General features: G+C 40.5%; 1 protein-coding gene across 4 annotated transcripts in view; it reads left to right on the top strand.

Annotated features, from left to right (window-relative positions):
- The window catches only part of Usp2 (Ubiquitin specific protease 2), a 109,846-nt gene that overhangs the window by 36,253 nt on the left and 47,145 nt on the right, over positions 1 to 26,448 (top strand). For 3 of the 4 annotated variants that reach the window (XM_083120909.1, XM_083120910.1, XM_083120911.1), the window contains one exon: positions 3,070 to 4,556. In XM_083120909.1, coding sequence (XP_082977035.1) covers positions 3,195 to 4,556 — 1,362 coding nt within the window. In that variant the 5' untranslated portion in view covers positions 3,070 to 3,194. The remainder of the gene's footprint in view (positions 1 to 3,069; positions 4,557 to 26,448) is intronic. The other variant, XM_083120912.1, reaches the window with a different exon arrangement.

Here is a 26,448-nt window from a genome sequence, read left to right as displayed (position 1 = left end):
TTCAAGTATACTCGAAAACATACAAGATACACTGTCAACAGATCAACAGGAAATGTCTTATTAGAAGAAATGAAAAATATGGATGTTTGGAAGAAATCTCCATTGTAATTATGACCAGTAAATTTATTTCACTATGTTCTCCAGTCTCGGTGGCCGAGTGAGCTTGCCATCAAAGGTTTCGGGTTCAAGTCTTGGGGCATATTAGTGTTCTTTCATCATTTTCGTCTAATCGCAATCCGTACTCGTTGTCAGGAGAAGCCAAAAATGGCAGAAAGCCACGTAACAATGAGATAAATGAGGGTTTCAGAGCCCAAGTGACGTAACTCCACTTTTCAACATTTCGGTGCTACAATTAATTACTCCTAAGTTTAAAATTCTTGCTCAACAAATAGACATAGCACTAAGTTATCTCAAAACTGTATTGAATGGAGTTACGCCACTTGTGCTCTGAATCCCTCAAATGAATACAATTAAGAAAAGGCAATTTTTATCAACCAGGAGATTATTTGTGTCGGCGGAGAAGTGGACAGCAAAACGCTATACGAAGCCAAAGGTCTCAGATTTCAACCGTGTAAGTCATCTGTATATCATTGTGTTTCCACCTTCATTCATCCTCATTGTCGCGATTAACCCTGCAGATAAAAAAGCCACGCAAAGTAACAGAAATAGATGAGAAAGAAAGGAGGTTACTGCATGGTCAATGTCTGAAGGGAACTTTAGGAAAACGGACATGTAGCTTAGATATGAAATATGTTAAATTGTCGGCCACAAATTACACGTAAGCACCCATATATTTGAAACATGTGTTAGGCAGGAATTATTTGTTGTGCAGCTGGTGGACCGACCTGGCTTCCACGTGTTAATTGTTATGTTCTGTTTAACAACAACTGCTTGGTAAACGTGTCATTTACATATCAGAGTGAGATTTGTTATTTGGTTGAAGCATTACGTATTGGCCTTGAATGTACGATACAACTTTATCTGCATGAAACTTTTGTAACTTTCCGCTTTTCTTCCACTTTTAGCTAATCACGACGATGAGGGTGAATGATGATTAGATTGAAGTAATGAAGGGACACCAAGACTCGCACCTGGGGCCGTATGAGGGAAGCTCTACACAGTTCTTTAAGTTTTCCTAGCGACGAGCGAAAAAAAGATTTGCTGAGAATATCGATCAGGTAACTTCTGTACATGTTTCCAGAACTATTCCTATTCTCCTGACTTTGCTTACAATATTAAAAATGCGCACGCTATATAGACATTTTATTGATTAGTCGTGTAGGATGAGTGTACAGGTCGTGAGTGATAACGTACCGTATACAAATGAAGATAGTAAATAGTGGTGTTATTGTGCCCATTTTTTTCTTGCGATATGAGTAACAACAAATTTAAAAGTTCAGTGGTTTCCGTCATTATCATTTATAATTTATAATGTACGGAGTACATCCATTGAACATGTTTGCCTCACTCCTTTCTAATCCTTTTAGGACTACTGGATGTAAATTCTGATTAAAGTGTTCATTTGTTGTTTGACTTCGTTGTCATCAATCACCTTTTATTTTACTAGCAAAAGTATGCTGACACTTTCTTTCGTTTTTCTTCATATGTATGTGACATGATTTGATATGTAAATATTTAAGAATTCTTGTTTGCTTGACACAAGTATGAGTTACTGTTTTCATTAGTGTAAAAAGGTTTAAAGAAATGCCATGTTAGGTAGCGAGTGGAACACCCTGTATTTGATATGTCTACCTTCGCCAATCAGTTTCTGCTGAGAAAGTGTTGGGTGGATATCCATAGAGTATGGAGAAGTGACAAGCGGCACGCTGTACACGGGGGTTTCGCACCAAAGTGACAAACTGCACGCCACACTAGAATACGCACTTCTCTTTTCAGTCTGTGGAAAAGCATTCACTACGCAAGCCTCACCAGCAGACCAAGGCTGTAGAACTGTTCAGTCCGAGTGACATCCAAATGTTTCATTTGTTTGTTATGGTTCGTTTCCAAGTGACAGGGGAGTGGCAAGTCGCTTGACACTTCGGTGTGAAATCTGTCTTGGGCTGGCATATCTATCTCAAGAGTGTGATCAGACCAATATCTGCATCGAAGGTTGCCTGCAGATGGTCATCTGCATCAATATGTTACCCAATTCTTGGAAAGATGTCATTGATAAATTCTATAAATCCAACTCTAATCGTCAGCATGGGAGTTATGATGTCAGATCCCTTTTCTTTGCTTACTGCAATTATGTCATTATTATCAAATTGACAGTCACATCTACACAATAAGTTAACATTTTCTAGTGTGTACAGGATTCCCTGCAGTGGCGTGCCCAGAATTTTCGAAAGGGAAGGGTTATGTATACTTTTTCTTGGTAGTCGGCCCTCATGTCATATTTTCCTACCTTTGACGTTCTTTTTTTTCAGGAATACTGGACGAAAGGGGGGGTTATAACCCCATCAACCCCCCCCCCTTGGGCACGCCACTGATTCCCTGGTACTTGACAGCTACGTGGGAGAGTCAAATGAAAGTCCGATAAAAATTATATGACAGACTGTATGCTGGTCAAATTTACATCAGGTATCTACTGTTATTTACAAAACGACCTCAAGGGTGTAACACTAATCAAGTGAGCTTCACAACAAAATTTTCGTCATTTTTAAAGATGGCTCCTCCTTCACCAGCAAAGAGCAGTGGTTTCTTGCCCTCTGGAAGCCTAAAACTTATAGAAATTCTACGATAGTGGCTTCAGTTCGCAGGCAGATGGGTGGAAAGACCTTCGCAATGGGTCATTTGTGACTGCGCGTGCATCCCAAAGATTCTTCTTCCTGAAATATATATAGGCACTAACTCAAGACTTTAAAATATGTGGAGATCAGCAATGGTTATGTTCTAAAATGCAGCAAACTTGCGCACCTCTACATGCAGAAATCTGTTGGTTAAAAAAGAAAACAAATTAAGGCTTTCTTTTGACTGTCCCTCGTATATGCAACAGCTGCTTATTTTATTGTTTACTTGCCTTCAATGATAATATCACGCTATTCATAACCATGATTTCTTTCATTTCAGAGTCTGGTGGCGCCTTGGTTTAGTCTGACAGAAGTGGCACTGTTCGTTCTTCATGTTCTGACTGCTGTGAACACTTTTACGCGCCTGTCCCTTGTATAACCCGGCGTGTCCTATCCTTCTCTCCCATGCCCTACTCTAGCGGGGATGTGACGGTGTCGGAACCAGTGAGCTACCAATCGAGAATGCCCGTGCCGTCACCGTCCATCACCCGCCGATCCTACACCACCCCGTCTTTTGCGAGCCGCTATTCCGAGCACCGAACTTCGAGCGTAGAACGACCTTATCATGTTACGTCCTCTTACAGCAGCGGGTCCTCTTACCTCCTTTCTCGCCCACCACGACCCACCATCGATTACAAGTCGAGCACCACCAGCAGCAGCAGCTCCTACACCACCGAGTACCGCTCCAGGTTCCTGAATCCAAGAACCTCACCCTCCCGCTCACTGTACTCTCGCCAGAACTCCACATCATCCGACCTGACCTCGGACTCAAGTCGAGAGTCGAAGGAACCTAGTCGATACTCGAGAGATCGAAGCGAGACCCGTGAATCGAATGTCAGCAGCACGTTTCGATCTCGGGATTCGAGCCGAAGTCGAGATTCTGGATACTCGAGCTACTCGACGACTCTGAACAGACAGAGAAGTTCAAGCAGGGACTATGGATCCACTCGCACTTCCGACACCGGAAGCAAGTATGGTTCCTCGGACTCTGGGAGCAAGTATGGTTCCTCGGACTCTGGGAGCAAGTATGGCTCCACGGACACCGGGAGCAAGTACTCCACTTCCGATACCGGAAGCAAGTACTCTTCCGAAATCGGCAGCAAGTACTCGACCTCGGAAACGGGAAGCAAGTACGAGTCGAGCCGCATGAGGTCCTACCTCAACGACATCGGCACCGGTTCGCTTCGAAGCAGGACCCTGGCCAGGCTGGGCTCCAGCGGGGACTCGAATAGCGGCTCCTCGACATCCACCACCACCACGACAACCTCTAGGTACGCAAGGGGCGTCGGCGGTTCCAGCTACGGCGGCAGCGGCGACTACAAAAGAACCGAGGTAACTATCAGCAACGGAGAGTGCTCCTCGAGAGCCAGCAACAATAATGCTGTCCCAACAGATTCGGACAACAATGAGGACGACGACAACGGAAACAGGCCGTTGGTTGCCCAGATATGTCGTCGTTATGACGACGTTCAGAATGGCAGGGGAACCTTCCATGCCGGTTCGCCGACGACAACCGAAGTCCCCAAGCCCGTCGCGGAAGCAGAGTCGTCGCCCTCCGACTCGGAGGAAGAAGCCACAACAAGTTCGGCATCCTCCACCAGCGAGGCCTCTCCTATGGCAGGACGCCGAGTAAATTCAACCCTTGAACCGTCCGCTTCTAGATCCAGTCCGCCCCATTATCGTTTCCAAACTTCATCTACACCTTCCTCTAGGCACAGGCTCAGACCCGTAGTCAATGGTGTTGACGACGATGACGACGACGAAGATGTAAGTACCCACTTTGATATTTCTCGCATGCTTCTTTCCAAGAAAACTATGCAATGCCTTCTACTCTAGAAAAGAAATGGGTCTTCTTTATCGCACAACGCGAGACCAACTTCGTGTTTTGACGTCACACGCTGAATGCCTTCAATGTTAGGTTAGGTCTGTTATAGTGGAACCACAAGCAAAAAGACCCGCGACTCCTGTGCACCGTACTCTCGCCGGGAGGGGAGGGGCAGAGTGGAGCATGCTTCCTTATGACCCGAGCTAAACGGAGGAAGGGACAGGTGCGCGGAGACTTTTCGTCGAAGATTCTTTTCCTTGTGGTCGCTCTATATGTTTGGTTCACTTAGCATAAATACACTGCAAATGTATTATTTATGCTAAGAGAACTAATCCTATCAAACCTAATCTAACAACTTAGGCATTTAGCCTAGCAATGAATGTTTTCCAGGGTGACGTCAAAAAGCAAGGTTGCTCTCGCGTTTTGTGATAAGGGAGACCCCTAGAAAAATTGGCGTAGGTAGAGTGAGATTATTTCCCTATTGTGCGTTTGCAGCTTGGGAGCGAGTCTTGACTGCCGAACCCACCAATCACCGCGCGAGTCGCTGACGTCATCTGAACCCACCGCCTATCGCAAACCCTTTTACTCACATTATATTCAGTTTGTAGGCTCGCTAGTCAACCAGAGATGTTCCAAAAGTAATGTGACCCCAGTAAAAACTCGAGTTTTCCAGTCTTAGCTACTTACGTGTACTTCCGTGTGCAAGAAATGGAAACCTATAGACGTAGTTAGAGGAAATTTGCAGAATGTTTTTGACTGGTAAATGCGAAGAACAATTCCTCACAGTGGCGGATAGTAACTTGACACCATGACAGGTGTCACCTTGACACCAAGGTCTCAAATAATTATGGATTGTATTGAGAAGTCTGGAACAAGACAAACAAGAATACCGTAAGAATAATAAATCATTTGATTTTTCTTTCATCTTATTCGTTACTCTGCTTCTATCCTCACTAGTGTTCCAAGTACCCTGATAATGACATTAAAATGGCGATCAAAGAGAGTAATATTTTCACTTTTTGTGCACATACGATTTCATTTGATTTTTATTATTTAGGGTTAATCGCGCATTAAATCAACACATTTGTACATACCCATTATACACTCCTCACAAAAAGTTTGGAATGTTGCTATATCAGACAATAAGTAATAGACACGGCCTGGGAATTCAACAAACACATGGTATCTGTCTGGTGGCTGTTCTCGTCTTTTAACCGACATATGCCACCATGCCTATCACCTATGTCAAACATAATAATATTCAAAACTTGTGCATAATATAACAATATTACAAACTTTTTGTGAGGAGTGTATGTATCTATGTGCCTCAGATCTAATTGAGTACATTTGGAATATTTTACGTAAATGCTGATCATATAATTACTTTTTAAGTTATAATTCATTTTTATCACTTTGAAACCTTGCTTGCTTTTTGTACATGGTAAGAGTTACTCTTGCTCTCCAAATCCACTGCATGTAGGAACTACAATATAAAACGCAATTAATAGTAATAGTAATACATTCGTGTTGAACGTGCGACCCAAAAATTTTGACTTGGTAGTTTTTCTAATGGATTGAGGTTACTATTATTACAAAGTGTTCTTAGTCGAGGGTATGTCAAATGCTAAATACAACCTAGGAAAATGGAATGTTGCAAAATTTCCGTGATGACTTCCTGCAGTTTGAATGGCAATACAGATAATGAGAAACAACAAAAGTCGTTTTCCTGAAAATTGTGCTTACCTTCAGATATCTGAACATGTTAAAACCAGTTTACTCAGTCCTCAGCTCCGTGATTCAGCAAGCATTGCAAAATTTTGTCGCGTGGGTATTAGGAATTCATTGCTTTTGTGCATGATCACGACATTCTTGTCCGAGGAAGGGCGAGTTCCGAACCCAATTGAGGAGCTCTGGGTCTTTTCACTATGAGCGAATGTCCAAGAGAGTGATTGATATTCGTTTGTTTGCATATATTAAGGTGCTGAATGTGATTCTGAGAAAAGAATGAAATTGTAGTCGCTGCAGGCAGGGATAAACAGAAGCCTCCTATAAAGGACAACATGTCCATCTGGACCATTATCGTTGCATTGCAGCGTGGAACACTGGACCGGTACCCTTCGCAAGTTTCCAGAAGATGCGCTTGAAGCAAAAGACCTCTACCCCGCACGGCAATGCGCCAGCTCACACGCGCAACGTTGCCGGAGTGGCCGTGAAGAAGTGGAGATCGTTGCTCGGCAAGCGCTGTGGACCCGAAATTTACTTGGCCAGAAGTTGTACGAACAGAAGCTCCAAGGGGGAGATTTTAACGAGAATATTGCTTCTGTCGCCATGATCTTAAACTCTACAGTGTTTCATGGAGACTATCTGAAAAGCGATTAGATTATTTTTCCTAAGTGACTTCTCAGTGATAATGAAATCACCTGACAGAATCACGTGAAGATAATCTCACGTGGAATCGTGCAGCTGCTTCACGTGATACATTATCAATCTAACATTGCATATTTCTTCTATCTTAGCATGATAGAAGTGCTTCGTGCTCATATTTCAGTACCATATTCTTCATGAAATTTCTGCGTCCACGAGAAAGACATTTTCCTTATTAGTGAAAATTTGATTATTTTACGAAAAATCCCGATCGTCATTTGCATTATTTGTAACTCAAGGTACGTTGATGATTGACTTCATCGTAATTTAATTGTAATAAGACAATGGAAGTGTATACTTGTATGTATACAGTACTGTAGGAATAACATGAAAAGTACACGGGTTCGATTCCTGGTGTGGGATTAGGTTATTTCAGTGGTTCTGATTTACTGTTAGCCAATCTGTCCATAAAAAAGACTCGAGACATTTCTTAGCAAGCTAATTTTTCGACAAAAAATTTTCAGTGTAACATATGATATGTTTGGTTCGATGTTGTCTTGTAGAATGCCATTGAGATAAATGTAGCCGTGCATAATTTATGGTATTGTCACTTATGTCCAAAGAAAAATAGACAATATTTCGTTTAATATGAATTTTCGTGTAAAATGTTGATTTTGCACTTTTTATTTATTTATTGAGAATATTTAAGATACAGCACATTTTACACTGAAATTGTGAAAAAAAAATAACAATTATAAAATAACACAATAATGAACAAATATTAACGAAGAATACGTAAAAGACGGCACTGTTTGTTATTATTTACAAATATTTCTTCTGATAAAAGATCGCGAAAGTCATACTCCGAGGAAAATATATTAATACTTGATGGGAGGTCATTATATTGTGTGGGAAGTCTGTAAAAGACATATTTTTTTTCAATTTCCAGTCTTACGTATTCAGTATTGGTTAATGCCAGATTTCAAATCCACATCAACTAGAACAAGCATATTATCATATTAAACAGTCTAGAGAATTGCAGAATTGTTTCTTCAGTATAATGAGATTTGTAGTTTCCTTCCACATTGACATCAATTTAAATGTAAATTTCTCCATCTTGTTTCCGGATCAGTACTACAGGGTTACTCAAAAGAGAAGGTTCCCGACGTTTGCGTTTTGATTGGACCGTTTAATGTACCAATTGCGTTTCTGTATCTACCACACAGGCTTAATATTATCGATGACATTTCGAATACATTCCACGAAAGACTCGTCGAACGAAGGTGTATAAGGATTGTCTAAAATTAATTTTGAGGTCAATAATGACTTCATATCGATTTCTCAAGACAAGTTCTTCCTTAAAATATTAATTTGACAAACGAGCAAGGACAGTGAGGTACGTAGAAGTTGTGATCGCCGTTCTGTCCCACGGCAAGTGAAATATTACCCGTTATTTCACTTCCTTGTACATTCACGGACATTTCTGGGTTGTAATGAATACGTAGACTGTACTACTGAACACAGTAACGATTAACGTTCTTGGGGGCAAAATTTTGCACTGCTAGTCCACGATTACGTTCCCCAAAATTTTACTTTTCACTTTATTTATGGGTTTTCAAACACCTAAAATGCACATACCAAGTCTATTGGCCTTAGATCATGGCTTAACATGGTTTCAGTGATAAAATATCTAAGTATGACAACGTTGATACTTTTTAAATCTAGCTTTCGCTTCGAAAATTGGCATTGTGAAACAAGAATTCAGTCTGATTTGCGTCATAAATTAATTTCCATGCGGAGTGATTAGCGAGCTACGGCGCTCGAGGTCCCGGGTTCGAAGGCCTGGGCACACGTGTTTTTTTGTGGGTGTCCATTCATCAATTTCATCATGTCAGCACTCATCCTCTTCTTCGCAATTAGTCAGATATGGCAGAAAAGCTAAGTAAAATAAACCAAATCAATCAGTTTCCAGAACTTCTCGTATTGAGTAAATTGAGCAATAAGATGCATTCTAAATATATCAATGGTCAAAGCTTGATGCAATTGCAAATACGGTTCATAAAGTGAGGGTTAAGAAACTTTTAATGCACCCTGTATCATATTTTCCATCTTAATATTTGTCGAGTTAAGAGTACGGACTTCAGCAATAGCTTCGTGGCTACGGTTATCGCTTCGTAATCAAGGGTTACTAGGTTCAGTTCCCAGTTGGGGCACATTTAAACTGTACGTTTGCTGAAGTCTCTACCGAAGATATAACGAAAGTGTTCGTATGGAAGAGATATCAAACCTCAACTGAAAAAAAATGTCTGAGAAAGACTGATGTTGTGTTGTGGCAACCTAGCAGTGCTTCAAATAGTTGGTGTGTGATGTCCTATTTTCGGATATTGGCATTGCCTTTTGACGCTCTGGCTGTCGGCCATATGCTCTTCCCACATCACGTGACTATAGGGCCATGTTCCTAAATTTTCCTTCTATCCACAGTTAAAGTTGGTCCGTGTGTTTTGTGTGATGCGTGTGACCTAAGTAGTGTTGGATTCAAGGATTCAGAACCGACGCCAAACTTTAAGAGGTGGGGCAAGATCCGGCCGCACCGAGCTTCGGGGCCTAGCCGCTGGATCATTGGCCCTGGGCTATGCCACGTGGCTGGAATGGGTTGGCTGGTTGGTGTGGGCTTTCCTTTTGGCCTGTGCCCTTTACACTATTATTGTGGCCACCATACATCGGGATGAAAGCGTGTTGCCCACGAAGAGACCTTCGCCATGTGGCCTATCTGGAAAAACTCAAAGAATTAAGGTGAAATTCTGTTTTATTACCCATGTTGATGGAGTTGACACTTGTAACCGTGTATTGTGCAGATGAGTGTGATCTTTATATAAAATGCCAGTGTATACAGGGTGACTATAAAGTATCGTCGGACGAAACTATTGTAAACTCTATTTGCTGTCCTTTAGAATACACAATTTCCGGAGGCTCCTGTGTTAGTTCGCAAGGCTGTATCGCCATCGATTTTGATGCAGATCCCGTGGAAGCTATTGAAAAGATGGTCTTCGTCATCTCGTAGTCTTTGTTTCATGCATTTTCAGAGGAAGAAATCCGTAAGGGACAGGTCTGTGGACCATGATGTCCTGTATATCGTTCAGAGAAGTTCCCATGAAACAGTGGCGAACAGGAACCATGCGGGAGAACCTATGGACTATGACTTTATGGTCACTCTGTACAGTATGCGAAAAAGTTGCACTGACGGTTCAACCACAAAATGCATTACTCACAACCTTATCATATATAGACTTTCCGGTGGTGTGGTGGTATCGCTACTGCCTTGTAATCAAGAGATCCTGGGTTCAATCCCAGACGGGGGCACGTTGCACAGTTGTGGGGAGCGTTCCACTTTTAAACCGTAGACCCTGTTTTGATTAGCCTATCTAAGCATTAAGGGGACATAAACTATCACATTCGCTACCAAATGGAAATACAGAGACTGTAATTCAAGAATCACTTTCCGTGAATATTCTGCTATGTGGGTTGCATACAAACAGGCGCAGTTCTATTATTTTCCTCAGCGGTTATTTGTTACATTAACCTGCTGTTATTTCTATTAGCTTTTCAGGTGATTGTTATAGCAGAAGAAGCAGTGAAAATAGATCTCAGAATGTTGGTGACAGTGGTACTACATTAGCATTCAATGTTAATTGGACAGTATCCATTGTCTAGTGCTTTAATGTTAAACACTACGTTTTAAGAGAGCACGTCTTCTCTCGTCATCAGGTGAAATTTATTTTGCCGGTGGTGGGTATCGAACCTACGATAGACCTGTAATTTTTCTACAAATACGGTACCTTTAACTCCTGTCGTAGGTTCGATTCCCACCCACCGGAAAAATAAATGTCACCTGATGGCTAAGAGAGGACGTGCTCTCTAGAAACACAGTGTTAGAATAAGTATAGTTTAAAACAAAGTGGATTGACTTAAATCCAGGGTTGTTAAAGGTCCAGGAATTTTAAATAAATTCAATTCCGGTCCAGGAGAGAAAATCAGCAAGCGTAAATGGGTTCTGGACCGTAAAGAACCTTTTTATCTGTAACGTATTTCATTTCGGTTCAGGAACCTTTTTTTCCGGATGAATTTAAATACGGTCCGGGAACCTTTTTTCCGAACCAATTTAAATTCGGTCCGGGAACCTTTATTCCAGGTTCAATACGGTCCAGGAACCTTTTTTCCCGAATTAGTTTAAATAGGGTCCAAGTTCCGTATTGAAATGAAACAATACGCAACTTGGATCGATTACGAACCTGGCGATAAACAATTATCCACTTGTGAGCATGAAAGAATAATCCAGGTGCTGACTGCCTCGAGAATCTAAGGTACAAGGTAGAAATGGGCGAAACGCAAACGTTGCAGTTACGTTACCCCTCTCCATTTGGCCCCATTCTTTCGCGCGTGTTCCTTCACTTGGTTGTAGCAACACCTGTGGCAACACTACCTGTCCCTGTTGTGATATCTGCTGGGCGGCTCCCATTGGCTGCAGTTCCTGAATCTGATGCTGGAGCAACACGTAACGGGTTTGTTTGAGCTCCATGTGACGCCACGCTAATATAGTCCATTGCGTTATGTACAGTAACTCTTCGACAAGGGAGTTTTTGAACCTGGCCCACGAGAGAACAACAGCGTTATTATTTATTCTATGTGCTACGCTTTCTACAACAGCAGCGTGACATTCCAATGGAAAACGTACTCGCGGACATTTTTAGAAGGCAACTTTTAATCGATCAACCCTGGTCCAGGAATTGTAAATAATTTCAATTCCGGACTGGGAGAGAAAATCAGCAAACGTAAATGAGTTCTAGACAGTGTATAACCTTTTCATATTTAAAGCATTTCAATTAGGTCCAGGAACCTTTTTCCGGATCAATTTAAATACGGTCCGGGAACATTTTTTCCGGATGAATTTCAATTCGGTCCAGGAATTTTTTCCCCCACATCAATTTAAATACGGTCCAGTAACCTTTTTTCAGGAAGAATTAAAATACGATCCAGGAACCTTTTTTCAATGTAAAAATACGCAACTTGGACCGAATTTAAATTGTGCGAGAAAAAAGGTTCCGGTCCTGCAGCGGAACCCAATAGAATCCATTAGAATTTATGGTTCCTGGACCGTTAACAACCCTGCTGAAATCTCGATTGAAATCACTTTAAATAAATAATGTACATAAGGATTTTATAGCCTACATATCAGAATCACTTTTGGTGAAAGTACATTAATCTTGTAATCATTTAATGGTGTTTGTTTAGCTATAAGAAAGAAAAAAAGGAAACAAAATATATGTACTGATGGTGCGAAGCTCCTACGAAAGGAAACTGTAAACGCACGTAAATTTCTCTTGAAATAAACCTCAATAATTTGTATAGGCAGAAATAGCAAACATTTTGCGTAGAAACACACCGTAAATAGTGTAATTATCATTAAACTGTAAATAAACATGGCAGCTGATATTTTGCACACTATAATTAAAGTAGTTGCCAAAATTCAGCTATAAAAGCTCTAAAAATATTTTAAGTTACAATTCTAGAGTACATCCAGAATGTTTTATTTTCATTGGAAGAAATGTTACTGTAGTTTCAGTAACACACTCAACAAACATTTCCATACTAGGTTCATATATATAGTACGAAAACAGAAAAATGTATATTTAAATATATTTATTTACTTTAATCAAACTGTTCAAATCTTTTTACAGGGCCGTTTACTAGATAAAGCCTTTCTATGAAAAACATATCTATATGTATTGTGCCAAAAAACATACAAGCAATTTTAAGCGGGGATTTTTAAAAAAAATCTAATATTTTCTTTTATCCACCCTGCTTTAAAAGCACTAGACAATGGATATTGTACAATTAATTTTGTATACTAGTGATGTGCGAGTCTAATTGTTAAATTGGACATGATTTGTGCAAGCTGAATTATAATTGAAATGCATCTTGGTAACATATGTACGTGACTGTCCCCGAAGTAGCACTGATGTCTTTGTTACTTCGTATTGCCGAAGTTAACCTTTTTCCCTCTGATAGCAGTCAAGGATAGCATTGTCATTTTCGTTTAACAGCATTGTTTTTGTGTATTAATTTGTATGTAGGAAGTGCACCTTCTTGAAGAACCTTGTTCCTTCTGTTTTTTTATGCGTAATTTCGATATATTTAGCAAGAGTTCGCGGGATACGTGAACAACGATAATACGGAAGCCATACGTGCTTGTGGGAATTGAGTTACGTGAACTCGTCCTTCGCTTAATTGCGTTTTCTCAAATTTCCAGTGCCATTCTAGATGGAAAGCCGATGGCGACTTCTTTGGAAGGCCACGCTTTTCTAGGAATGTTTTCCAAAAATTTGGGACCCCGGTCGGACACGAACAACAGAGGTCACGTGCGATTGTCGTGAGGAGTTGTCTGCGCTTGTACTGTGCACGTGATCGAGTTACATAACAGATGTTCACGGTCGGATTGGTATGCGATGTGCAGTGTTGTTTAACTTGTTTCGTAACGTCGGTCCACAGCGGAACATCGGCTGTTATGCCTCCAGTAATGTGTATGGCCGTGTTCAGTCTGCCTACTTCCCTAGTCGTCAACACCCATCTTTTATGTTTGTATTTTTTCTGATTTAACGTAGCTTTTTTACCCTTTTTTCTAGACAACGATCGGGATGAATGAAATTGACGAAGAAACGCTCACATATATAGGTATACCCAGGCCGGGACTTGAATCGGGGATCTTCAGTACCGAGATTGTGCTTATTTACTCGGTCAGCGAGGCAATCTTATATATATACACCTAGGTACTGCAGCTTATTTGTTGCTTGTTACACGTAATACAGCATATTTTTCAAATTATGTTTCAGGAATGATTCTGACACTAGCCAATGTTGGCACGTTTCTCCTACTAAGAAATTTTAAATTAATTCAATTTATAATCCACATTTAACTTATTTACGCCAAATAAAAACACATTGCTAACGTGTTCCTGTATTACACTAGGACTAGACAATACCATGTGTTAAACATCGCAGAACAAATAAACTTCAGCCCCGTAATCTTGACCCGACTCCTTCCACAGAACAGGCTATTTTCTAATTTGTTTCTAATTCTTTTTATGTGCTTTTAAACGAGCATTACCCGACATCCATCAGACATAAAAAAAACTGCTAAGATTTATCTGGTTCACCGAATAAGTTATCGACCTTAGATCTCGCCACCGTAGTTCCAAGGTTTGAGTCCCGGCGTGAACACGGGTGTTTATTTTGAGTATCCTTTCATCAGTTTCCTGTGATCATAACCCATTATAACGTCGCGATTATCCAATATTAGCAGGAAAGCCATGGTAAATAAAATGCGTAATTAAGTCAGAATATCTGTTTTTTAAGTCTACTTTATGCACATATATACTAATCGAGACTGGACCTGTAGTTTGAAGTTGGATCCGAACCACTATGTGCTTCCACAGGGTATCGAACTTGGGACACCTTGATTACAAGCGGCTTGGCTGCGTTCCTTGTTACTGCCGGCATTGGCCGCATATCAAAAGCATGTGATTCGCGTTGAATTGTTGAGAATTAAACTGTCGGCGCAAGCATTATTAAAGGGGTTTCGAATGGTACTATTCTACTGTTAGTTGCTCGAGAATATTATTCAAGAAGTAGGTGGTGTGTCGCGTCTCGCGTGTGTCAGTGTCCGACGTGCGTTTGTTGGGATAAGCTTAAAACGTCATTACGCTCATTATGAGTGATCAAAGAGTAAGACAGTGGGTCACAATACAAAAAGAGAAAAGCAGAGAAAGATGAAAAGCAGGAAGCATTTCTGAAGAAGGTTCCGAAAATCAGTTCTTTTTTTATACAGAAATGTAATCAGGAAAAGGTGAGGAAAGTGCCGTTGATGAGCCCAGTGTGTGTTCTGTGAATTCTACAGATGTTCCTCATGCATCCAATGAATCTCTAATTATCAGTTATCAGTGGCGGATCACCTAATGATTCTTCAGTTGCAATGGCGAACTCGGGTAAACTTGAAACTAGTGGCAAAGTAAAAATAAAGGTCTTCTCTGAAAAACAACGTAAATGTTAAAATGTAATTTATATAATTTAATACTGCATGCCGTTAATAGTAAAAATAGTAATACAGAAAATAATTATTCTTTTCTTCATTCTTGATAAACAGTATGGGGAGCGGCAGAGCTTGTTTGGCCTAGAGGCGGCAAAGAGGTAAATCCAGCCCTGGTTACAACTAAGTCTTTACGGAGACCCGAAGTCAGAAAGTTGTGCCAGAAACTGGAAAATAAGAGGTGCTGATAATTTTGTCCTTCAGTATTTCATAAATTCTTGACAGTTTTTGACAGTGGCGGTGATTGGGTTCCAAAACTGGGGAGGCAAATACAGTATATTTCCCTTTGTAGATAAGTTTTAGTATAGTGCGGGGACAAAAGTGGCGAAAAGTGGGAAAACAATTGCCCCCCCCCCCCTAATGGCTGCCAATGGTTTTTGTGCTTGATAGGCTAATTGCTTCATATTACTCACACTGCATAAACATTAGAGCTGTTGACCTCCTGTGTGGAATGCACTTGGTGATGACATCACGGGTTGCAGAGTAGTACAGTAATACTGCACTTAGTCCCCACCATACGTGCCAACAGAATTGCTTTAATACAACATGTAATCGAGTAATGAAGCTCACTAGCAGCTATTTGAATACCAATGGACCAATAGTATAACAAGACAACAGTAACGGAATTGAACAATGCCAAATCCACATTATCATCAAAAGAAGTGTTCTGTTAACACCAAGTCTGATTTGTTTGTACTCTCGCATGTCTTGTTGATTTGAACCACACTTTTCACAGTGTAGATTTTATATGAATATCACAAAACTTGAAATGCGATAAATTAATTTGATAAACCCTGCATCTGTGGCTGCCTAAGCCATAGGAAGAGCAGTATGGTTAGCGATAGTTTGCTTACATTGGCACCCTTTTGCTCACAGTTTCTCACATTCATGTTGCAGATGTCTTTTGTAATGGTAATTGGCCAATGTTCAAGGCGCTTTTGTTTCTCGTGTGTATACTAATGCAATGACTTGACGTACAGAGCTTGTAATTCGCAGAAACTAGCAACTCACTTGGAAAGTGTACGTAAATAAGCAGCAGACTTCTGTGTTTATATTACGCGGACAGGATATTCAGAAATCAATTATTTACTATTAATATTCTGTTGCAGCAACAGAACTAACGCTATTGTTTTTTTTCTTATTTATTAATGTACAACTTTGTTTACATCAAAGTTAAGGTTTCACCGCCATTTTGTTCCTTTTATTCATGAAATCTGTACATATGGAATAGAAAAAAGATGGGTTGGTAGTACATGCGCAGTATTGAGATCGTAGTCCTACAAATAACTATCATAATTGACTGATTACATTTCAATTAGTCGACATTAAGAAATTAGCATAAGTGTTTCTGCATCAGATCGACTGATTATACCACTACAACGCCAAGGGTCCTGGGTTCGAATCCTGGGCATGGGTGTTCTTTGTGAGTGTTCCTTCATTAATTACGAGGGATGATCGGAAAAGAAGGTTACAAAGCATATAACTTTTGTTTTATTCACTGTAACGTAACGAAAATTTATGTGTAAATTAATAACATGTTTGTCTTGTTGCGAGTTTGAGGACTTCGGATTCTGACCATGTATACCCGAGAAGCGGACATTTAAAATGGTGGATCGTCTAGAAAATTGGTCAAGAGTAGAAGTGAGGGCAGTGCTGCAGTTCCTGTGGGTCAAGAACACTACACCTGCTGACATTCATAGGCAGATTGTGGAGGTGTATGGGGAGGGGGCAATTTCAAGGCAACATGTAGCGAAGTGGTGTCTTGCCTTAAAAGAAGGCCGGACCAGTATTGTTAATGACAACACTGGACACAGCGGTAGGCCCAGTACCTCAACCACTGACATGAACTGTGCTCTTGTGGATGAGTGTATTCGTGAGGACAGAAGAAGAACAATACGCTCAATATCAGCTGAGCTGGGACTACCATTTGGTTGGCTGGCCACCATTATCTGACATGTGATGATGTCAAAAGAGCTCCTTCACGGTGGCTACGAGAACTTGACGTGGATTTCTGTGCAACTGGTATGGAAAACCTCATCTACCGTTGTGACAAGTGCTTGAACAAAAAAGATGAATACATCGAGGACTAGTGTTGAGTACCCTCCATCATCAGGTGTGTTGATCTTCCAGCTATGTCTAACACATACGCCATAATAGGCTTTGTAACCTTTTTTTTTCGATCATCCCTCGTACATCATATCACCCATCCTCATCTCTACGATTGTCCATGAGTCTCAGAAAAGCGACGCTAAATAACAAATATCAAATCGAATGATTATACCTGAAAACAAATGTTAAGTACGGTTAATTATATGTAGTAGGATTTTATTTTCTCAACCAGAGAGCTATTAATTTTTGTCGTAGTCATTAACTGAGTTTTGAAAAAAAGTTATGACAGAATTTTCAACTGTGTACAAATATTTTAAGCATTACACTGCCTCAGTATTGTAAAATGAACCCCGATGATTTTTAAAGGGATATTTTGAGAGGAGGGACGAGTAGAGGCAAGTGGATGGCTTCTATGCCAATGAACCTTTGGGTTTTGATACTTGGATTAGACACTTCTTCAGGACTTGGTGAACGCAGGATGTTTACCACGTGGTTCCTAATTTCTTTTGCGTCACAATGCTTTTGTCCGAACCTCGCTTCCTTTCAAGTGTGGTGAACAGATTCAAAACGTGACGCACGTAGAAAGAAGAAAGAGACGGGTCCAACACTGAGGTTTTCAAAATAAAAAATCTTGCATATAAGGATAAGAAGGAAGCTCTGAAAAGCACAATATATGTCAATTCCATGTACTACAGAGGGTATTTTCGATAGCGTAGTCGTTAATGTGTTGCTTTGTAATCGGGGCGTCCCAGGTATAGGCAAATGTGTACTGGTACACTACAGTTTTGGGCCTCCCCGATGGCGTAGTGGTAACGTCGTCGCCTTGTAATCAAGGGATCCCGGGTTCGATACCCGGTGAAGGCACAGCGAATCGGATACCACCTTAAACTGTAGGTCCAGTTCCGATTAGCCATTGTGCATCAATAGACTTAAGACAGCAATTCAAATCAAATCAAACAATACAGTTTACTGTACGGGTGTGAAATAGGAAACTGTTGCAATGACAGGATAAAATCAGAGGATAGAAATATTTTCACCAGGTCTGGTCAAACCGCCGTATTTGTGAAAGAGCGCTTTCGTACGCAGGCGCGGACTGCAGAGCAAGCAGCGATACTGCAGCTTTGTAATGAAGCAAGAGGCTTCGTCGGTCGCGTTCGTGCAGTGGGAAACCTCTCATCTAGTTTGTAACAGGGCAGTGTGGCATTGTCGCTGTGGCAGGAGAAACAGGAGGTGGTTGCTTGAAAAGGAGGGAGCTTTTCCCCTCTCCTACACATGTGCAGGCGTGAATCTCGCACCGTACGGAGCGCTCGATGACCTCCATATAAGTGAAAGCGATTTGCTCAAGCATGATTTTACATGATCCAGTTTCACTGCAATTTGATTTCAAGTCCGTGATTGAGCTTGATCTGAAGAAATTTTGATTTTTTATATTTAGCGTTCCCTTTTTGACGTTTTTGACTAATCGAGGCGATGAAGATGAGTGATACGATGAAATTGATGAAAGAACAGTCACAAAGAACATATATGTCGAGGCCGGGATTCGAACCCGCGACCCCTGGCGTCGTAGCGCGTTGTGAAATTAACTCCACCACATAGGTCGGCATCTTGATTCTCCATTACGCTTCCGTATTAAAATAACCAATCAAGTTCCACGATTTTCCCGCAAAATTCATTAACATGCTCAAATTATGTATCGTACGAATAAGGAAAGTTATTATGTGGGAGTTTTTGGAATGGCACTCTCATTCTTTGACAACACACTTGAAGTCAATCTCTCTTGAATTGTAACGATCGATTTCACCCTTTACCATATTATTTGCAGCACATAACAAGAAGTGCACGTGAATATTCTATGGCGTGGAAATCCGGTTGGACGTGACTTGTGACAGCTCATTTGATCATGAGATACTTTTAAGGTAATTTACCTGGAGGTTGCCTGCTTCTGTCAGCATGCTGGGAAGTGTATTAAACTTACCTTCTCTCCCAACACATCAGCGCTTTTTTAAAAAAATCCGAGAGTTGCTAATATACTCCGTAATGCCAGCCACATATCCAGGGGAAGAGCTAAGGGGGCTGAAGCACCCCCCTAAAATCCTGCAAATATCTAATTTAAATGTTCATTTTTATTGTTTATAACAGAACTAAAGTTATAACCACAGTAAAAACTGCATTATATCGAAAAAAGTTTAGTGTACAATAGAGGAACCAGGTTATTTTTTCTAATATTCTACTCGTACCATTTAATCCAAAGAATAAATGGATCCACAGCTTCCAAATCTTAGTTTTTATCTTGTGAGAGGTCACAGAATATAAACTTTATGAGTAAGATTTACCACTAACTGTTGAAGCCTTTTTTGAACGATTGTGTAAAAGTTAATAACAAAATACAATAACTATGATTTTCAGTACTTACAATATATAAGAAAAATAATGGACCAATTGTGTTAGATATTCACTGCTATGGTGGATTCAGTAGCCAAGTATCTCCATTTATGTAATAATACCAATAAATTTAGATTGAAATTGGTATATTTTAATAACTTATAATAGTTATTATTGTAAAATAAGAATGAATATTATTGTCATTATTATTTGTACTAATCTGACGACACCCGTGCTGATTAAGAGATGAGCTCCCCCCCCCCCGAAATGAAATTCTGGTTACGGGCCTGCGCAAAGCTATTTCAGTAATGCAAGGCTGATAGAATCGTAGAACGAGGATGTATCAAAAAAGTGTGTGAAGTATGTTGTTATCCAAAAGAGATGAAGAATATATCGTCGTACAGTGCCAAAACCACGAATAAGCTAAATCTTACTTTTGAGGTAGAGCATTTTTAATATTGAAGATCCTGGAAAAAACATGTTTTATATTTGGGTAAATGTCATCAGTAAAATATGTACCTAGTTATGGCTCTATTATTAGTTCATAAATTACGATAGGAATCTCTTAACGAAAAGTAATCAGAAACTGCACTAGGTGAAAAAGTCTCTTGGTTTTGCTATTGGTGCGACGATATGCATCAACAGGAATCTAATATTGCCGCCCCCCGTGGCGGAGTGATTAGCACATCTCAAACGACGCCAGGAGTCCCGGGTTCAAATCTCGAAGTGTCCATTCATCAATTTCATCATATCATCAGTCATCCCCATCTTCGCAAATTAGCCAAAAGTGGCACAGAAGCGAAGTAAAATAAAGCAAATCAATAAGAGTTTAATATTGTTTTGGAAATTACTTATAATGGCCTTTGGAACAGGGACAAGTTTAGAAACTTGATACCTGGAAGAATGCAAAAAGGTGGGAGGAAGATGGGAATGAGCATGCAGGAACGGAAGAGAAACCAATGGTGTTATAGAAAGGTGGGGATTTCTGTATAGCAAGGGCGTGCCGAGAAGGGAGCTGAATTTATGCACAGTAAGGCTAATCGGGATTGGACCTATGTGCCTCCACCGGGTCAAATAGTACTGGAATAAGCATGGAAAATTAGCTTTCGCAAATATTTAAATCTCAAATTTCTACATTTTTGACTACATATGGTGTATTGTTTTTAAATACCTGTCTACACTGTGTTGTAATGCACATTTCCCTACACTTTAAGTCCACTAAAGTAATAAGAGTAGCAACACAGTTCGAAAATTCCACTTCTCGTGCAAAGTTACATCAAACCGATTGCTCTGCAAATTTTGAAGAAAATGGCATCTGCAAATCACTTGGACCTCGATCCACACTTTGTATCGCGGACCTCACAGTTCAGGGGTTCCGGGTTCGAATCTCGGTCTGGACATGGGTGTTCTTTTCTTCGAACTCATCCTCATCTTCGCGATCAGCTGAAAGTAGCAAGAAAGCGAAGTAAAATTAACCAAATAAATCAATCAAATCGCACTTTATGTGTAACGGCGCGTACATAATATCAACTTGTAGAGAAATTTGGTGAGGCGTTGTGTGCGTGTTTTTATTTTAAGTCCGCTTTATACGCAGATAGGCAAATCGTGAATGGGGCTACAGTATAAAGTGCGATCCGAACCACTGTGTACCTCCACCGTTTATCGAACCTGAAACCCCTTGATTATCAAGCTACTTAATAAAAAGCATTGGGAACGACAGACATGCTGAAATACAACTGCATGTTATGTTTCGGGAACACAAGAAAATAAATATTTCAAAACTGTACAGATTGATATATACGTATTTGTAATGGCATAGATCAAGAACGAAGCGCTGCAGTCGCAATTAATCCTCGTAACTTCTTACACGTACACTGTCGCAAGTGCCAAAACTTGCCATTTTTATTTACTTCTTTGTTTCTCTAAAATGTAAATGAATTCGTTGGAAGTATCCCCTTAAAATATTACTGCATGCTAGGTAATTGACATTTAAGGGAATCTAAAGTGCATGACTGCGGTGGGGGGAGAGGAGAGTGATAATGAACAACTTGCACCGTTTCGTAACACGCAGCGTTACGCAATCAAAAGTAACTTTGCGGATTTTCTTTTATTACGAGGTCATGTCGAAGTACTTTTCCATTAATTTCTGTATTTTCTTCTAAATCCTCAGGTATTTAGGATACTCGGAATACGTAACAATGCGCATGTAATAAGCTTAGTTAAAAATATAGCATAGTGCGGCAGAATCGTGCTGTTAAAGCGAGAGAAAAACGTTTTACTATAACGGAATTCTTATGTAGGGAATGTTGAATGGCTGATTACATTTTAAAAACTGAACTCGTAACACTGTCTGTATTTATTTCCAACCAGAATGCAAACACTGAGGGAATTAATATATATATTGTGATAAAACAGTTGTAGAACATATCACGTTTGAGAAAAATGGCGTTATACAGCCTTGGAAACGGGTTTCAGGTTCACCGCCTCCATTCCTGTTTTGTTCAGTATGTGAGTAGTAAAGGTGAAACAAAAGTTTGTGATAAAATGAATTAAAATATCTTCCTTTATGTCCGAGAAAGGCTATTGTCATATTTATTATATTAAATCAATATAGCCCTCCGGGATAACGTTGACCCCCTTTGATCAATTGGTCCCGGGTTCGATTTCCGATGGAGGCGTCACCAATCTCCGTGGCGGAACAGTTAGCGCTGCGACGCTGCCTGGAGTCGCCGGTGTTCGAATCCTAACCTGAGCATGGGTGTTCTTTGTGAGTGTCTCAGCAATTTCATTATATCCTCATCCACATCGTCGCGATTAGCCAAAGGTGGTATAAAAACAGCGCAAAATAACCTAATTCAATCAAACCGGTGTAGGCGCCCAGTTCCGATTGGCCTGTTCGAGCATAAAATACACTCAACAGCAAATATACCATCTTGTGCTGCTGTATGTAAGCCACTGACAAGAATATCAATCGGAGGTAGGAAGAAAATGAAAATAGGAAAGAGGAACCAAACGACAAAACTGAATTAGTAGCTGATTGTTGCTCTTGCACTGTCCTCGTAGATAGTTTTCGGTTCATCAAGATAAGGCTATTAAAGTTACCTTTCCCATTACTGTAAGAAATTAGACGTACATAGGTATACAGTAAAACCTCGTTAATCCGGACCTAAGGGCGGGATAAGTTGACCGGTTTAACGAAAGTCTGGATTAACTGAAACAACCTAAAAGAACAGTAGAAAGTGCATTAAAACTCTGTTTATAGCAACAAAACACGTTTATTATGGTGTTTTTAAAGAGAATAGGCCTAAATACACTATTCAGTACAGTACAGAGTCTGCGGGAAACAGAATTTCATCAGTGATTGACTGTCGTGTCTTTGGGAAGTTCTCTTATTGACGACTTCTAGCCATATTTAGAACCTTGCGTTCTGCTTCTTTTTTTTCTTTTCTTTTCATTTTGCCTGTCCGGATTAAGCGAAGTCCGGCTTATGGGGGTCCGGATTAACGAAGTTTTACTCTATATATTTGAGAGGGGTGTGGGTTGCTTCCTGTACGCGTACAGACATGGATGTCCATAGTATGTTTTCCACGGGGCTAGAAGGGAGGCACAATAGTGTTGCCTTCTCAAAGACTCTCCTTCAGTTTAAATGTATCATGTTCCTACAACGTCTTTGTAATAAACTAACGTAAATTACTGTGACTATACCCTGTCCCGGGAATTTGTGGAGCAAGGACGTGCATATCGGTAGAGAAGGGGAGGCTGAGTTGACGGAGCTAAGTTGCGCGCGCTTTTGCAAATGGCTGGTAGCCGCACTCACTTCCCTTCTCACGAGTTCATTAGCCGAGCCTTCCCGAGTCACTACTTGCGCCTTTAGAGATTCCTGGGATGGAGTGTAAAATGAAATGATAGGCGTAAAATAAATACTTTTAGGTTGACTTTCAATTTTCAGAGGGAGCCCTCCCCGATGGCACAGTGGTAGCGTCGTCGGCTTTTAATCAAGGGGTCCCGGGTTCGATACCCGGTAAAGCCACATAGTGGTTCGGATTCCACTTTAAACTGTAGGTCCAGTCCCGATTAGCCTTACTGTGCACAATTTTACTTAAAACACCAACTGAAACCAATTTTCAGAGGGGTGGGTGGCGTGGACCTCATGCCTCCCCTTTCCGGGAGGAACACACATTTTCTTTTGGGTGTAGACGTTTTTTCCGCCGACCGTACGTAACGAATGTGACTTTTCCAGTACGGTCTATTCCTTTAGCATGGCGTGTGCTTTATAGACAATTCCATATTAACATCGTCATAATTTTAGTGACGCATACACTGTTTCAGGTCAGATGTATTGGAGAGAGGGAGGAAAAAGTCACACTTTGTGCCATGATAGAGTGAACGTTCGTTCGTGTAGTGTTAAACCGTACTTCCCATAGGAATCGGGCTTACGTCGCTTTCTCTTTCCAGTTCACCAATTGTCTTTCCGAAAGGAAGACGCACGTGAAAGTCTATTTATCAATCATTCACCATCCGTGGTCTCGAACAAAGGTGGAAATAAAGCACAAGGAGACGCGAACTTCAAGCGCTTCTGACTTGGCGGTTGCAGGCTTAGTGTACATTGACCTCTTGTTTTTTTATGAGCTGCTTGATTTCATTGTGCAATAGAGTTTCGTAATGTTGGATGTTTAAAAGATTTCACAATTATCTGTTTCTCTCCAGATCTTGATAATGACGTCACGATAAAAAAAAACAACTAAAGTTCAGTGTTGTTTACGCTCTGCGACTTATCATCGATATACATGGGGATGGAAACGTTGTAAAAACAGAGTTGGGAACGAGACTGGGTCTTTCAAGACTTGTGGAGACGAGATCGAGAACGAGATGACCTCTCTAATATCGATATATTGTGTTACTCTCTCGGGTCTCGTTCGAAACTTTAGTATACTATTTGGAAAATGTACCTAAACCAAATTTACTTTTCTAAGCGTTTATAGTTATTTAAGTCATTTTGTTTATAGCAATTACAAAGTCACATGCTGCGTGTTTATATTGAGGATGAAATTTCGTTTTGTGTTCCTTATGTTGTGTATGCTATGTATTTATGTTGTTTATGCTATGCATTTCGAGACTTGAGAAGGACATGAGAACGAGATAATGTTTATAAATAGAGACGAGAACGAGTCTGTCATTTTCAACTCTCGACGAGACTGAAACTGCCATGGCTCGTCCCAATTCATTCCACAGATATTCCATGGCGATATGTCCCAGATGTGCTGATTAAGCCACATGGCTGGGCCTTTGCAATAAAGCTTATCTGTATTACGACAGGTCTCCGAGTTTGATCTTAAAACAGTCTCGAATAGCAAAAGTCTGAACGGGATCCGCCAGAATCCAGATCTGGCCATCTCTAGGGTTTGTGTGTGTGTGTGCGCGCACATCTGTGTTTAAAGGATGTATATAGACATACACACACATACAACATTTTGCACAAAGTTTCTATAATCAATTTCCACCGTTAGATTAACTATCTTGAGGAAGGTAACTGCTAAACTAGCCTACCGGATGGCGTTTCGTCGATCTATGGTGGAGGAACATGTGCAGTGATTCGGATCCCATTTTAAACTGTAAGTCGAATCCCGATTAGCTTCTCAGAGCGCAAAGTGAACTTAAAACGATCTGAGATAGCAGCTAGGAGAGTTTTAAAATTGGCATTTTTTTCTTACCGCATAGCTTGCGGGCTTTACGTTGTGCGAGAGAACAACACAAGACGTGAATAATTAACTCGTGCAGAATTGATGACATAAGCTGTCTTTAGAGGACCGTTCGCGTATTTTTCTTTTAAGATAAGTGTTACAATTCCTTAGGGTGTTTTTAAGTACCGATTATATAAGTTAATGTCGACATTAACGTGTTAAAGATCATTGTATTACAAGGAATCTAGTGTCCTACATTTACTTTATCTTTCTCCATTCCAAATTAGTGTCATGGAATGTTTATACTGTTGCACAGAAGGGAAACTTTGCTCTCATATGTATATGTGATAATTATATATTATATAACACAGTGATGGAGGGTAGTGGTCACGCGCGCTTGTGTGAAGTGATAGTAATTTGGTAATAAGTAAAGCACCGATACGATATATCTGTGAGTGAGTAAAGGATAATTTCCAGAAAAGAAATGACAAGGTATCAGGTGATTGGCTTATGTAGAATAATCCTTTTATAATTACAATAATAAATGATTTTCAATTTTGGTATGAAGCTTGTTTCTCAGCATCGGATATGAATATTGGCTCGGGGAGCAAATTTGGGGAGGGAGAGAACTGAGCCCCCCACCCATATTTTAAATGTATGCAACACTTTCGCCCCTTCTGCCACTTTTAGCTAATCGCGAAGATGAGGATGAATGGTGATAAGATGAAATGGGTGAAGGGAAAATCAGAAACATATATGGACAGAAAGCAACACAAGCTCCATAGAGGATTAGCCTGGCTGCGAACCCAGACGCCAGAGCCTCGTTAGTCTGCGAAATGCAGTCCAGGGTGTGGTGGAGAGATGGACATTTGGGAGTCTTCGGAAAGCGTCACCCCTTCGTCCTATCTATAGGAGCACATTGGAAAGTCATTCGTGTAGCACCCCATAAGAGATTGTGTTGTGTTGTGTCGAGTAAATTATTGTGGATTATCAAGGGAATGCAGTTAACATGGTGCAGTTAGGCAGGGGCGTAACTTACTTAATTTTGAGGGGACAGAATCAGACTTGGGGCCTAATTTTAAGGGGTAAAGGTAAAAAAAGGTAAAGTGTTCCCCTGTGCATAGCACCACGCCATGAAGGCGTATAGGGGGTGTGGGGG

Source organism: Lepisma saccharinum, chromosome 4, assembly GCF_977018435.1.
Source record: "Lepisma saccharinum chromosome 4, izLepSacc3.1, whole genome shotgun sequence".
Lineage (NCBI taxonomy): Eukaryota > Metazoa > Arthropoda > Insecta > Zygentoma > Lepismatidae > Lepisma > Lepisma saccharinum.
The sequence above is the reverse complement of the archived record's forward strand: the minus strand, read 5'-3'. Positions and strand labels throughout refer to the sequence as shown.